This window comes from Scyliorhinus torazame, chromosome 20, assembly GCF_047496885.1.
Source record: "Scyliorhinus torazame isolate Kashiwa2021f chromosome 20, sScyTor2.1, whole genome shotgun sequence".
NCBI classification, from domain to species: Eukaryota; Metazoa; Chordata; class Chondrichthyes; order Carcharhiniformes; family Scyliorhinidae; genus Scyliorhinus; species Scyliorhinus torazame.
The window spans coordinates 14,302,614-14,317,680 of NC_092726.1; the positions used below are offsets into that span (position 1 = coordinate 14,302,614).

The 15,067-nt window shown below is 43.8% G+C and overlaps 1 protein-coding gene across 1 annotated transcript in view; it reads left to right on the forward strand.

Moving 5' to 3' along the window:
* snrnp200 (small nuclear ribonucleoprotein 200 (U5)) overlaps positions 1-15,067 on the forward strand; it is a 37,677-nt gene that overhangs the window by 9,635 nt on the left and 12,975 nt on the right. The window contains exons 11-30 of the mRNA XM_072485712.1: positions 892-1,065; positions 1,866-2,003; positions 2,142-2,297; positions 3,323-3,493; positions 4,193-4,386; positions 4,738-4,861; positions 5,568-5,717; positions 6,100-6,210; positions 7,170-7,301; positions 7,485-7,673; positions 7,844-8,041; positions 8,279-8,431; positions 9,297-9,377; positions 9,901-9,984; positions 10,211-10,317; positions 11,251-11,369; positions 11,666-11,820; positions 12,045-12,234; positions 12,559-12,732; positions 14,897-15,057. Coding sequence (XP_072341813.1) covers positions 892-1,065; positions 1,866-2,003; positions 2,142-2,297; positions 3,323-3,493; positions 4,193-4,386; positions 4,738-4,861; positions 5,568-5,717; positions 6,100-6,210; positions 7,170-7,301; positions 7,485-7,673; positions 7,844-8,041; positions 8,279-8,431; positions 9,297-9,377; positions 9,901-9,984; positions 10,211-10,317; positions 11,251-11,369; positions 11,666-11,820; positions 12,045-12,234; positions 12,559-12,732; positions 14,897-15,057 — 2,961 coding nt within the window. The remainder of the gene's footprint in view (positions 1-891; positions 1,066-1,865; positions 2,004-2,141; positions 2,298-3,322; positions 3,494-4,192; positions 4,387-4,737; positions 4,862-5,567; positions 5,718-6,099; positions 6,211-7,169; positions 7,302-7,484; positions 7,674-7,843; positions 8,042-8,278; positions 8,432-9,296; positions 9,378-9,900; positions 9,985-10,210; positions 10,318-11,250; positions 11,370-11,665; positions 11,821-12,044; positions 12,235-12,558; positions 12,733-14,896; positions 15,058-15,067) is intronic.

Genomic DNA, 15,067 nt, shown 5'->3' on the forward strand with positions numbered 1-15,067 from the left:
TGTGGGACACTGGACTGGAATTGGGAGGCATGAGTAATAAAAGTTCCTCAACAAGATTCCCAGCACTAGAAATATGAACAAGAGAACTTAATGACCTATGTACCCACAGTGATCTGATTTGAAGAGCTCAAGATGATCAAAGGAAGTGATCTGTGCAAATAGTGAAACATTTAATAATCACAGGAGGTGAGCTTAAAATTAAATAATAAGTTGAAGTGAAGTGAAATCAAAAGGAATCTTTATTCCACTCACAATATTATTTGAGTGAAAAAAAAATACAAGAGCTCTCATTAAAATTAACAGTGCAACTAGTTCAAGTGGTATTTTTGGGCATTGTAGAGAGAAAAACGGAAGAATTTATATGTACCCTGAAAACAGGCCGAACAAATGGCATGAGGAACACAGACACAAGATGGCTCAGTCAGTCGGCCTGTAGATACAGCACTGGAGTTGACACTTCCACTCGGTTTACAGCAGAACCCACTGATTCTTTGATGGGCCACTGCCTGATGTTCTAAGCAATTAATTTTACAAATTCATTCAAGTGAACTGTCGATTTATGTTTGGTATTGGAGTTTATTGGCCTTTCTGTGCCTTACTTGACAGCACAGAGGTCTGAGGAAGAACATTGTAAATAAATCAGCATTTGCTGAAGTTGTTGTAATCTGTATGAGAAATAAAAGTGGAGTCTTGAGCTATCAGCCAAAAGTGCAGTTACCCTGAATGTGCAGTAAAACAATGATTCTTTGCAGCCAGTAGAATTTTTGAGGAAGCGTTACCAAGTCTTATTGTGTAAATGGAGGACAACACACCACCACGGTAATAAATGTTTCTTTTTGTAGTTCCTCCTTTTGTGGTTCCTGCTATTATTGTGCTCTGTTTCTCTTTTAGATTCTCACTCCCCGACAGGTTCTGGACTTGGAGGATCTAGCATTTGCACAGGGCAGTCATCTAATGGCAAACAAGCGATGCCAGCTACCAGATGGTTCATTCCGCAAGCAGCGGAAGGGGTACGAGGAGGTGCATGTGCCGGCTCTAAAACCTAAGCCTTTCAGTTCAGATGAGGTGAGAGATGGAATGTCCGGTCCTCGGCCAATTGACATACCTTTTTTTGCATAAAAATCAGTTCATAAGCAGTTCCTGAGTTTAATTGCTGAACATTAAAAAGTCTGCACTCAACATATTCTGACAACATTGCTGGCAATCTGAATTTGAAACTGAAATGCTGAAGTCATTCAGCACCCAAGCTGTTTACCTGTCTTTTCTCTGTCCGATGTTGGATTTGGTAATTACAGAAATACTGCAAAAGCAAAGTCTCCGAAATAATTTAAATGCTTTTGCATTGAGCCTCCCATCTGAGTGTAGAGGGATGTTCTCATACCCCACCCATACCAACATGGGCATGGTGGAAGGACTAAGAATTTTGCTTGATAACGTCCCTCTGGTTAAGGTCCGTCCCCATAGCTGCATGAAATATAGTTTATTGAATTAGATGGTTCTATTGCATGTCTGATATGTAAGCAAAAGAAACTGGAAGCACTGAGTGAGTTGGGCAGCATCTGTGAAGAGAGGAGCAGAGTGAACTCTTTGTCAATTTGGGTCCATGTCAGGTGTATTAATTCATCTCCAGGCACTGTCTAATCTGAATGTTTACAACATTTTCTTTGTGATGAATTTTCAGCATCTTGCATTTCAAATGTGTTAACCTGAGCTGGGCAGCAAGCATTATCCTATCTTATGCTGAGATAGAGAATTAGTTTATTCTGGGGAAGTGTATATTTGATCTAGATATGACACAGAATGCTCAAAACCAAGTGTTACTGTGTTTATGTTTCTCATTGTTCCAAATATAATTTCTTCTGTAGCAACTGATATCGGTGGAGAAGATGCCTAAATACACACAAGCAGCATTTGAAGGCTTTAAGACGCTAAATCGAATCCAAAGTAAGCTGTGTAAAGCAGCCATGGAAACTGATGAAAACCTGCTGCTGTGCGCTCCCACTGTGAGTATATGCTGACTTATGCGATAAATTCACCTGTGGTGAATGCAACAAATTCCTTTAATTTGTCAACACTGTGTGCTTGGCTCAGAGGGCCTGTTTTTAATTCTGAATTCAAATTATTTTTTCCGACACTTCTAGGGTGCTGGCAAGACAAACGTCGCTCTGATGTGTATGTTGCGTGAGATTGGGAAACACATTAACATCGATGGAACCATCAACGTTGACGACTTCAAGATTATATACATTGCTCCCATGAGATCACTGGTTCAGGAGATGGTGGGAAGTTTCAGTAAGGTAAGGACTGGCATAGAAACAATCCTACGTCGACACAGTCTTAAAAATGAAGAGTAACTTGCTGACAGCAAGTTAGACTGAAGTCATATTTTGCTTTTCATCAAGTGTTATTATGCATATGATAGTATAGTAGTCATGTTACTGAGCTCATTATCCAGAAGCCAGTTCAAACCTCACCAATTTGTGATTTGAATTCAGTTACTTAAATAAATAAAGCAGAATAAAAAGCTCGTAAGTGTAAATGTTGTATAGAGCCTGCTACAACAATAAAAACTCACCACTCACAACTACAGCAACTGAAGAAAATGGATCACCATCAGCACTGCAATCGTCATCTTGAGGGCAGTTGGATGAGCAATAAATGTGGATCTTGCCAGTGTTGCCTATATCCTGTGACTGAATCAATAGGCTCAGTTTTCATGGTCCATAGACTGTAGCTGTTACAAAATCATGCAGCTGTAATTAATTCATCAGAATTAGTGGGACAGAGTACACTACCATACAGGAGCCTGTCTGTATTTTCTTTCTGTTTAAATTAATAGACAGAATATCAAGTGGGCTCTCTTAAAATTATGTTTGCATACTGGCCTGATTTTCTTGTCTTCATTGTTTGTGGACAACCTAATAGCCCCGGTCTAAGACATAAGTAATGAAGGACATGAGCTGAGATAGAAGACGAGAAGAAATTGGAGAGGCAGGCTGGGTGAGGCAAAAGTGGTATTCGATTTATTTAAAAAAACAAGGATTCCAGTTCCTTGAATTGAGGGACTGGGGGACCAGTGGAAATCAGCCCGGTTGAGGTTAAAGAAGACAATATGGGCGTGGGACAAGATGTTGGGTGTGAAGCTTTGGCCAAGTGAGGTGAAACTTAATAGGCCAGTGATGAGTCATTGAGACGGTCTCTGCAAAAGGAAGTGACTGCTCTGTGCCTTTGTTCTGAGAGGAGAATTATCCCACTTGAATAAGCTGTGATATTTTCGATGTAGTTGATAATCTTCTCTGACTTTTCCACACTTTTCTATTAGCGTTTAGCCAGTTATGGGATCAGTGTCGCAGAGTTGACCGGGGACCATCAACTGTGCAAAGAGGAGATCACTGCAACCCAGGTGATTGTGTGCACCCCTGAGAAATGGGACATCATCACTCGCAAAGGAGGAGAGCGCACCTACACGCAGATAGTGAGACTGATGATAATTGTGAGTAGACAAATAAGTGCAGGACTTTACGATCTTTCCCTTTGCTGTCTGTGTATATTCCATTGATTGATTGGCGTGAATGGCTGCCCCTCATGGATAATACAGCTTGGAGGTCACAGGCTAACAAATCAAAAATGCCGCTATCGGTCAGCTCATCTAAAGATGCAGACTGAAGCACATTAATGCAGCAAAGAAAAGAGTACTTCTCTCTGCAGGTAACTACCATACCTGACATGGAAGTGCTTGTTGCTGACATTAGACACATGAAATTAGACCCAAGGAATCAAACAGCCAAGGAGAACTTGTGGCACAGTGGGTAGTGTCCTTGTCTCTGAGCCAGAGGCTCCAGGTTTGAGTCCCACCCTGGGATTTGATGGCCAAGTAATGCCATCATGTTCATAATGCAGTCAAACAAGTTGAATGTGTCAATCTGCAAATCCTTCCAGCATTCCAATGGTAATAGCGTCAGAGACTGCTGGTCAACCTTGCTTGATGTGGAATGACGCCCGTCAAGCTACAAGCCCCTGGCAACAGACGAGCGACACATTCCGTAAATTACTAGTTGCGGCAACAGACAAAAGTCTCTTTTTGTACACCATTAGAGAATTATGCAAAAATAAACAGCCTGCTCGTACCTTTGCTTTATTTCACTTTTTCAATTTGCCCCAAGTTGGTTATTCCCTGAGCTTTCTTCCTCAGGACGAGATTCACCTCCTGCATGATGATCGTGGTCCAGTACTAGAGGCATTGGTTGCCAGGACAATTCGCAACATCGAGATGACTCAAGAAGATGTGCGATTGGTTGGGTTGAGTGCCACCTTGCCCAACTATGAAGATGTTGCTACTCTTCTGCGGGTTGATCCAGCCAAAGGTCTTTTCTACTTTGACAATAGGTAATTCATATCAGGATCCAGTCTGTGCGCCTTGTGTTTACAGGGTGACACCATTAATATTAGTAACAACAGTGGAATAAGTGGTCAGGAACTGGATGCTTGAGGCCAGTCTAAATTGCATCCGGGTTGTCTGAAGCTGTAGCTGATGGGGATTACTTGTGTGTCAGTGTACATTTGCTAAGCACTAATCAATTAATTCCGCACTTGTTACAAAGAGTTTGGGGGAAGAGTCAGAATACTGATACAAAGCACCACTCCTATAATAAGGTAATGGGAAACATAATCTTAATTTATGCAGGATGTGAATTGTGTTATGTGGAATTTTAACCCCATGCGTGTCTTTCATCCTAGTTTCCGCCCCGTTCCACTGGAGCAGACATATGTTGGAATCACAGAAAAGAAAGCCATCAAACGTTTCCAGATTATGAATGAGATTGTGTATGAGAAGGTGATGGAGCATGCTGGAAAGAATCAGGTCAGTAATCTCATTTGGAAATATAAATTGTGTCCCCACTCAACCACTGCCTATGGTAGCCCAGTCTGTACTGCTGCCACACTTTCAGGCAACGGCTATGAACTGCTACTCTGCAACTTCGCTGAATGTGTACATACCAGGATTTAGACATCTGAGCTGAGTTGTTTGTTTGGTCTTTGACTTGATGCCATCTGGTTGGGACCAGTTGCCACCATTGCTGTTCACTCATAATTTTACCATGGCCAAGTTTCACAGACCTGCCACGACCACCTCATTCCAATTTGCATTTTTGCCCACCCCTTCATAATAAATCTGATGAGGTTACTGTGATGGAGTGAGTGATGCGTGTGATTTGTGTGGAGGTGTTTTGAGCTGATTAGTTCAGGCAATCTGACAAGAAATGCACTGTCTTCAACATTCTTTTGTCCCCATAAATCGCTCCACGTGATGGAGACTGTCTGGGGCTTGTGAACCGCTTGAATAGCCGAGGGAGAATATAACCTGCATCTCTTTAAAAAAAAAAAAAAAACGACCAGCCCACCTCTGTCCTCACTGACGTGTTGTCTCTACTGATTTTCTTCTACCCCAAAACATGGAGTGTTGGATCCAAGTCTCCTGGCCCCCTCTTCCCCAGGTTTACCCATCTTGCGTTTGGCTCTGTTTCTAGCTTCTGTTCATAAGGTTTAACGTGATTGGTTTATTTCAGGTGTTGGTGTTTGTTCACTCCCGTAAAGAGACTGGAAAGACGGCACGTGCAATTCGGGATATGTGCCTGGAAAAAGACACTTTGGGTTTGTTCCTGCGAGAGGGCTCAGCCTCCACAGAGGTGCTGCGTACAGAGGCAGAGCAATGCAAGGTGAAGAGCCATGTTTTTTTTAACCAATCTCTCTGATATGTATACATGGTGAGGAGACACTGAACAGCTATTATTTATATTGTGCCTTTAACATGATGAAACATGATAACATGCTATGAAATAACATGCATGAAAACCCTGGAGAAACAAGGTAAACAATCCTATCCTTGGCTTTCAGCATCGTACCTGGCCAGAGTTTACAGCAGGAAAGTTGGAGAACCTCTGCCAAAATTCAACCTCACTGTGCCTGAAACAGAAAGGAAACTTGAAACTCAGGATCTTGTCTTTTCAGATCCTGACAGACCTTTAATTTTGCAAATGTACTGTTGTTATTTCAGATTTTTTTGCACTGGCTATATTTTCTTCTCTGTCTCTCGTATAGAATCTGGAGTTGAAGGACTTGCTTCCGTACAGTTTCGCCATTCATCACGCTGGTATGACCAGAGTGGACCGAACACTGGTGGAGGATTTGTTTGCTGACCGACACATTCAGGTTATTAGTTAGTGCATGGTTTCTGGGAACTTTGTTTCTCTTTATTTTTGTTTGCAGTGTGTCTGGTCTGGTCTATGTGTCAGTCCTTTTTGTATAACTAGTTACATGATTGGGGGTACATGTCTATTGGATCAGCACCCTTTGCCCTACGTGACAACCGCATCAAAGTCACAAACGAGCTGCTGTCTCATCTTTGCCAGTCGAGTTATCTTTTGCTTTGTGCACTGACGTACCGCTCAGAGAAGTGCAGGTACAGCCTGAAGGGGGAAGGAAAAGAACTTGCTTTATGCAATGCCATTAACATCCTTGGGACGTCCAAAGACCTCAACAGTCCATTAAGTGTTTTTTAAATTTTGTTACTCTTATAATGTTGGCAAATGTGAGAGTTGATTGTGCCCATCACGCCCCCTGTAATGGTAATGAGACAGCTGTCCAGCACACTACCTCCAGTGGAGAAGCACTCGGATCATCATCTTGCAAGTCTTTTCCCCTGACCATTGATATTTGCCTCATATACAGGATACAAAACAACTGTAAATGAGCTGCAGTTCTCTTATGACTGGCATGTATTTGCAGCTTCCCAATGTCTGAATAAATGTACCCAGCCCAGGTGTTGAACACCGTACTTGTGTTTGGCTGCAGAACAAATTGTTTCTATAAGTGAGTTAACCCTGAGGGTAACGGAATGAAAAAAGCAGACCAAACAAATACTGTCGTGGGCAAAAATCTGCATTGGGAGAAAAATAATCAAAGTCTCTCTCTACGCAGTTGTGTCACTGCTTTATATACGACAATTTTTACACTTGGCAAAACTGCAGTCCTGTGTCTCATGTTATCCAGAACTTTTGTGTATTGAATGGAAATGTTCTACAGAAATAAGAATTTTTGACTTCGATTTTGTCCCTAAACAGCAGGTTGAATGTATGATCTGAGTTTCACTCATTGTGCTTCATGTTTAGGTGCTGGTTTCCACAGCCACTCTAGCTTGGGGTGTGAATCTACCTGCACATACCGTTATTATCAAAGGGACACAGGTGTACAGCCCGGAGAAGGGGCGTTGGACTGAGTTGGGTGCACTCGATGTACTTCAGGTGACGTGACTTTAATCATTTTGGTTAATGATGTCTTGTCTTAACAAATGTTTCTGAAAGTCCATATTTACAAAATCCCTAATAAATGGATGGGCCTGCCACAATCTTCTAGTTTTTTTGTTTCTATTGATCGCTCGATTTTAATTTGTTCACTCTTCAATTGAAACGGTCATGTGTTTACAGATGTTGGGCCGTGCAGGACGACCACAATACGATACGAAAGGTGAGGGTATCCTGATTACATCGCATGGTGAGCTGCAGTATTACCTATCCCTTCTCAACCAGCAGCTGCCCATCGAGAGCCAGATGATCACCCGACTCCCTGACATGCTCAATGCTGAGATTGTCCTTGGAAATGTCCAGACTGCCAAGGTGAGAAACTGATGTTTAATTATTGTTGCCGTCTTGAGTCACCCTGGATATTATACTTCCATGTCCTGGGCAGTGAAATGTAAAGTCCACCCAGCTACATTGGATATTGGACACTGTCCTTACAGGGATTGCTAGTCGAATCTGAACCCTGTAATCTTGTGATCTTGCAGGATGCTGTTAACTGGTTGGGGTACACCTACCTCTACATCCGCATGTTGCGAACTCCAACTCTTTATGGAATATCACACGATGAGTTGAAGATCGACCCGCTGCTGGAGCAGCGCAGACTGGACCTGATTCACACTGCTGCCATCATACTTGACAAAAACAACCTTGTGAAGTACGATAAAAAGGGTGGCAACTTCCAGGTAAGGGAGAGAGGATCAAACTTGTCACAGTAACAGCCAATGTGTCATCAGGTTCTGAAATAGCACCTATCGTCAACTGAGACAAACCAAAACTTCAGAAATGTGATGTTTTTTCATAAACCTTTTCTGTTTAGCTTCTGTATTTAAATAAGCAGGATCTTTTGGAGCAAAGCTGAGAGACAAGTAAATGATGTACAGCATTCAGTCAGTTCTATAACTTGTACATCTTGTTTGCAGGTGACTGACCTCGGGCGGATTGCGAGTCACTATTACATCACACATGAAAGCATGGCTACTTACAATCAGCTTTTGAAACCCACCCTCAGTGAAATCGAGCTCTTCAGAGTTTTTTCACTGTCCTCAGAGTTCAAAAACATCAGCGTGAGAGAGGTAAGTGAGTTTGAACATTCTCCCGGCACTGCAGGATTACTCTGTCCAGAATGACTATTTCTGACTCTGTTATCAGCAACAAAAATGTTTTGGTGGACTCCCAAAACCCCACCACATTTCAACTGGTCAACTTTGCCATGGTTAATATTGCAGAGAGATGGAAATGATCCACATAAATGTTATCCTAACGCATATCCTAACATGTTGGTGGTGGCAGTCCCTGAATTTAAGAATGATATCCATTCACAAGTTTATGCTAAAGGGCCTTTATGTCACTGAGCAGGCAGGGTTTATTTTATTTTTTAAATTTAGACGACCCAATTTTTTCTCCAATTAAGGGGCAATTTAGTGTGGCCAATCCACCTAACCTGCACATCTTTTGGGTTGTGGGGGTGAAACCCACGCAGACATGGGGAGAATGTGCAAACTCCACACGGACAGTGACCCAGGGCCGGGATTCGAACCCGGGTCCTCAGCCCTGCAGGCAGAATTTAGAACCCCAGATCTTTAGGATCATGGGGTAGGTAGTCCCACAAGGTAATGAGATCCAATATGTAGGTTTGCACTACCCTCTTGCAAATTAATTTTTAACAGGATAAGCTGACGGGTGTTTCTTACCATTTTACCACAGGAGCTCCAGATACACATGCATGGGCTGAGAATGCATGTTATCTGAATTGATTCAAAGAATCTGCTCTCAGCCAACCATTTTGTCTGGTATTGGCCTGAGGCAGCCCTAATGGCTTGGCTGAATGAATCTTCACCAGATTTACCAGAAGCTCTTTTCACAGTTGGTTGCCCAGCTGATTATTCCATGCATCTTTATCTCAATCACCTGATGTTTTGCCATTTACACACCCTTCAGGAGGAGAAACTTGAGCTGCAGAAGTTATTGGAACGCGTTCCTATACCTGTCAAGGAGAGCATTGAAGAGCCTAGTGCAAAGGTAATCTGGCTGTCATCGCCTGGCTCACTCTGGCTGTTGTATCTGTGCCCTGTATGAACTAACCACTGAAAGTGGTAACAGACTATCCAGAGTTTAGAGGCTGGGGTCATGGAAATAACACCATTTGGACATTTGAAATGTACTCTGCCTGTCGGCCGTATTCGCCCAGAACAATACATTGTCTCTAAGAACAAGCACCGAGAACTCGCCTGAAGAGAGTATTGAGGAGAATAAGATGGGAATAAGGGGTGGGTGCGTGCAAACACACCCCAAGACCATATGTTGGGAGGTTGTTGTGACTTGGTGCCATTTGCTGAGAAGTGCTGTTATTGTGTCTGTGGGGTTGCAGTGACATTTGGGTGCTGTTTGTGACTGTTACAGGAGAGGTGGGTTGCTTTGGGCATGTATTGAGGATATTGGGCTTAGGGGGAGGGGTGTTGATGGTTGACCTAATTGTACATTCATGGGCACTGGCATGGTTGATTGTACATGATGTTTCCTAACCCTGTGCATACTGTTTCAGATCAATGTGCTGCTCCAAGCCTACATCTCCCAACTGAAGCTGGAGGGGTTTGCACTGATGGCAGACATGGTCTATGTGACTCAGGTAAGTGCAATGAGCAGAATGGTTTCTGTTCAGTTCACTGATCAGCTTACAAGTTTTTGTTCTCGTTGCCTAGCAAAGCTGTGGCTATTGTCTCCTGTACTGTTGTGTATTGGGAAGGCAGGGGTAACTAATGCATTGTACATTTCCCTGAGGAGTTACCGAGGGACTTTTACTGAGTAGCTGATTTGAGTGGAATTGTTCATTTTCTTTTCATGTTGTGTTGCAGTCTGCAGGGCGTCTGATGCGTTGTATATTTGAAATCGTCCTAAATCGAGGCTGGGCCCAGCTCACAGACAAGACTGTTAATCTCTGCAAAATGATTGACAAACGCATGTAAGAAACTAGCACTAAACCATGTCCTGTACTCATGAATCACCAAATAATTGCAGAAAAATAATCATGGCTAGCTGGTTCTATTGCCATGCAACATCTGTCAAACAAGGGCTTTGCATGCTGGGAAATAAAACCCATCGAATTTTGACCACCGACTTTGATCATCAAGTCTCCTCAGGATGTACAAGATAGGTGGGAAGTGCAGCAAAGCCTCCTGCACAGTATCAGCACTCTCTTCTTGGAATCAGAATATTGAGTGTTCAAACCCACTGTGCACTTGTGCCGATATTCATATTGTACAGAAATAGGCCTTTCAGGCCATTATACTAATCCAGGTTGACATTGCAGTACTGCATTCCTTTAATGCTACATTGAAAAGATAGCATTTGGCAATGTGACAAGGTACCGTATGCATGCTCCAGTCGATGTTGAAGATCTTGTCGACCCATTGCTGGGGGCAATTGGCAACCAGATTGTTGCCCTATATACCAGAGGACACTGGACCAAAAATAAAGTAACCAGCTGTGAAAAGTCATGCGAATCTAATCAATGCAAGTTGTGCTTCAGTATCAGGAGAGCAGCTCCTCCAGACCAGTGTGTCATTTTTTTCAAACCAACTATTTGTGGTCCGATTCCCACAAAATGCTGCATGATCGGTTGTGGGCCTGTGTTCACTGGGAACTAATTTCACTATGAATACCTAAAGCTGGTGCACAGACTTTGATCTCCTTGGAATCTGAAGCCAGATCCCAAAGATTCAACAGGTGTTTGGCCCACTGATGTCCATGTGATTTTCCCAGTATCTGAGCCATGCTGCCTTCAGCCACTGGAATTTAAGGTGCTACCTATCGCAGTACAATTGATACAATAGCAGGAGTATTTTAGAACATGTGTTCATGAAATCCAGCAACTGATGCCTTGTATTTATGACAGGTGGCAGTCGATGTCACCTCTGCGACAGTTCAGGAAGCTGCCAGAGGAAGTCATTAAGAAGATAGAGAAGAAGAACTTTCCATTTGAGCGACTGTATGACTTGAATCATAACGAAATAGGTAAGAACTGTGTATTGCACCACACCCACAGGAATTTCCGATGTCTGCTCTGACGGTGTGGATTCCAATACTCTGTGACTAGATGTTGGAGTTCACTGGCTCGTGTGTTTGAATGTGTGTTGCTGATGGGAAATCCTTTGTTGAAGAGGAGGGATGTTAATAGCTGAGGTTGCAGTGGGGGTGGTTGAAGATTTTTCATTTGGTTTGTAACTTTTTGAAGCAGCCACCACAGTAAGCTGTTTGTAGCTGCTGTGTGACTTTAGCTAACAAACTGCTTGCACTCTTTTTCCAACCAGGAGAGTTGATCCGAATGCCCAAGATGGGCAAGACAATTCACAAGTACATTCACCAATTCCCGAAACTTGAACTCTCTGTTCACATCCAGCCCATCACACGCTCAACACTGAAAGTGGAACTGACCATCACACCCGACTTCCAATGGGATGAGAAGGTAAAACGGAACAAAATTCATATCTACGATTAATCACTGGGAGAAAATCCAGTCACAAATTCTGGGAATCAAATGTTGTCTGAGTGCTTAACTGAGGACCATTAATTGTAGCTTGCTATTTAAAAGTTCCAATTGAGCAGACTAGTCTGAGGGATGAAATTTTTTCTTTCTATGCTGAAGGCTTGAGTTGACAATGTTTGATTTCTGTCTCTTTGTTGCCACAGATACATGGATCTTCCGAGGCATTCTGGATCCTCGTTGAGGATGTAGACAGTGAAGTTATTCTACACCACGAGTACTTCCTGTTGAAGGCAAAATATGCTCAAGATGAGCATTTGGTGATGTTCTTTGTACCAGTCTTTGAACCTCTCCCTCCACAGTATTTCATCAGAGTGGTGTCTGACCGCTGGCTCTGTGAGTAACCCTGTGTTTCAAACTATGTGACCTGAAAGAAAAAGTAGTGCTTTGCTGTAGTACCATCTGCAACGTGATCTAATTTTATTCCATGTTCGCATAGTTTGTTTGACATAGATTAAAGGTAACAGTCTAATTCGCTTTACTAAGCCTGAATTTAATAAATGAGTCCATTTGTGAATTTATCACTACCGAAGTGACCCTAGGGTATTGAGTTTTGATGCTATTTCTCTTCAATTCACATTGTTCATTTTCTGTGTCATTCTAATTGTGCTCAGTTTCACAGTTCATGGTTGCAGAGCATTGTTACTGTTTCCCTTGCAGCTTGCGAGACTCAACTCCCAGTTTCATTCCGACACCTGATTCTTCCAGAAAAGTATCCTCCCCCCACAGAATTGCTAGACTTGCAGCCACTGCCCGTGTCAGCTTTGCGGAACAGTGCCTTCGAACACCTCTACCAGGATAAATTCCCTTTCTTCAACCCCATCCAGACACAAGGTAACGGGTCCAATTCTAATGCTTCATCCTGCTGCATTCTCTCAGGACTCTTAATCATGGCTTGAAAAGATTTATCATTGTTTAGGTAAAAGCCAATGAAACAGCTACACATGGAAGCCTTTGATTTACAGTGATGAAAAAACTGATTAACATTGGATGGGTCGGCAGCACGGTGGCGCAGTGGTTAGCCCTGCTGTCTCACGGCACCGAGGTCCCAGGTTTGATCCCGGCTCTGGGTCACTGTCCGTGTGGAGTTTGCACATTCTCCCCGTGTTTGCGTGGGTTTGGCCCCCACAACCCAAAGATGTGCAGGGTAGGTGGATTGGCCACGCTAAATTGTCCCTTAATTGGAAAAAATGAATTGGGTACTCTAAATTTATTTTAAAAAACATTGGATGGGATATTTTGAGAATTGTCCTGTGTTGGATGTCGTCCTTCAGGAAGTAACTAGATCTCAAAAGTACTTAATTGGCTGTGAAGCACTTTGGGGCTTCCTGTGGTTGTGAAAGGCATTGTCTGAATGCAAGTCTGTCCTTTTTTATTAAGATCAGTCGATCTGTTTTCAACAGAAAGAATGCTCACTTCTTGTATCCCTGTCATGGTTTTCCCCTATCCCAATGAGCAGAGTTACATTTTTAAAAAATATATATTTATTCAAATTTTTAACAAAACACTCCAACCAGAAAAAAAAGAATAACGCACAAAACAAGCAAAAATTATACATGGTACTTCCAACAAAATACAATAACCCCCATTTAACAAATAAACACACCAGTAAGGAACCTGCCCCCCCCCCCCCCCCCCCCCCCCCCCCCCCCAGTTTGCTGCTGCTGTTGACCTCGCCTAACGTTCCGCGAGAAAGTCTTGGAACGGTTGCCACCGCCTGGGGAACCCCTGCACAGACCCTCGCAAGGTAAACTTTATCCTTTCCAGCTTGATGAACCCTGCCATATCATTAATCCAAGCTTCCACGCTTTGGGGACTTCGCATCCTCCACATTAGTAGGATCCTCCGCCGGGCTACCAGGGACGCAAAGGCCAGAACACCGGCCTCGTTCGGCACCTGCACTCCCGGCTCGTCCAATACCCCAAATAATGCTATCCCCCAGCTCGGCTTGACCTGGGTGTTCACCACTTTGGACATCGTCCTCGCAAAGCCCCTCCAGAACCCCTCCAGCGCCGTGCATGTCCAGAACATGTGGGCGTGATTTGCTGGGCTCCCCGAGTACCTCACACACCTGTCCTCCACCCCAAAAAACCTACTCATCCTCGCCTCTGTCATATGCGCCCTGTGGACAACTTTGAACTGTATTAGGCTGAGCCTGGCGCAAGAGGAGGAAGAATTAACCCTACTCGGGGCATCAGCCCACAGATCTTCATCCAGCTCCTCCTCCCACTTACCCTTTAACTCCTCCACCGAGGCCTCCTGCAGTTCCTGATAGATCGCCGAGACCTTGCCTTCTCCAACCCATACATCTGAAATCATCCTGTCCTGAATACTTTGTGCTGGGAGCAGCGGAAATTCCCTCACATGCCGCCTCACAAACGCCCTCGCATGTACCTAAAAGCATTCCCAGGAGGTAAACCAAATTTCTCCTCTAGCGCCCCGAGGCTCGCAAAAGTCCCATCAATGAATAGGTCCCCCATTCTTTTAATCCCAGCCCGATGCCAGCTCAGAAACTCCCCATCCATCCTACCCGGAACGAACCTGTGGTTCGCTCGTATCGGGGACCAGACCGAGGCCCCCACCTCGCCCCTATGTTGCCTCCACTGCCCCCAGATCTTCAGAGCTGCCGCCGCCACCGGACTCGTGGCGTACCTTGTCGGCGAGCAGAGTTACATTGTCGGTGGTGCAGCCAAATAGCTATCAAAGCTGCTCTGTGTAATTTGCTATCAGTGAACTTGTACAGCACTTGCCTCTTAACCTTTTTGGTAAGCTGTTGTTTGGCAGCTAAGCTAAATTGGGAGTAGTGAGTATAAGTCTGCCTGCACCATTTATTGCACACTTGTGCCTCCGTCGATGACTGTGTGTCTACCTTGAACTAGATATGATGAGCCCATTTATGATTGTTCCAGTATTTGGTTAATCTTGTCTCGTTGTCTGTAGTCGTGCACCAGGTGGCTGAAGCCACAATTCTAAAATGTTCTTCATCTTCTGTTTTCAGTCTTCAATGCGGTTTATAACAGTGATGACAATGTGTTTGTGGGAGCTCCCACAGGCAGCGGGAAGACTATCTGTGCAGAGTTTGCAATCCTGCGAATGCTTCTGCAGAACTCTGAAGGACGCTGTGTGTACATTACTCCAATGGAGGCCCTGGCTGAGCAGGTGAGGCCAT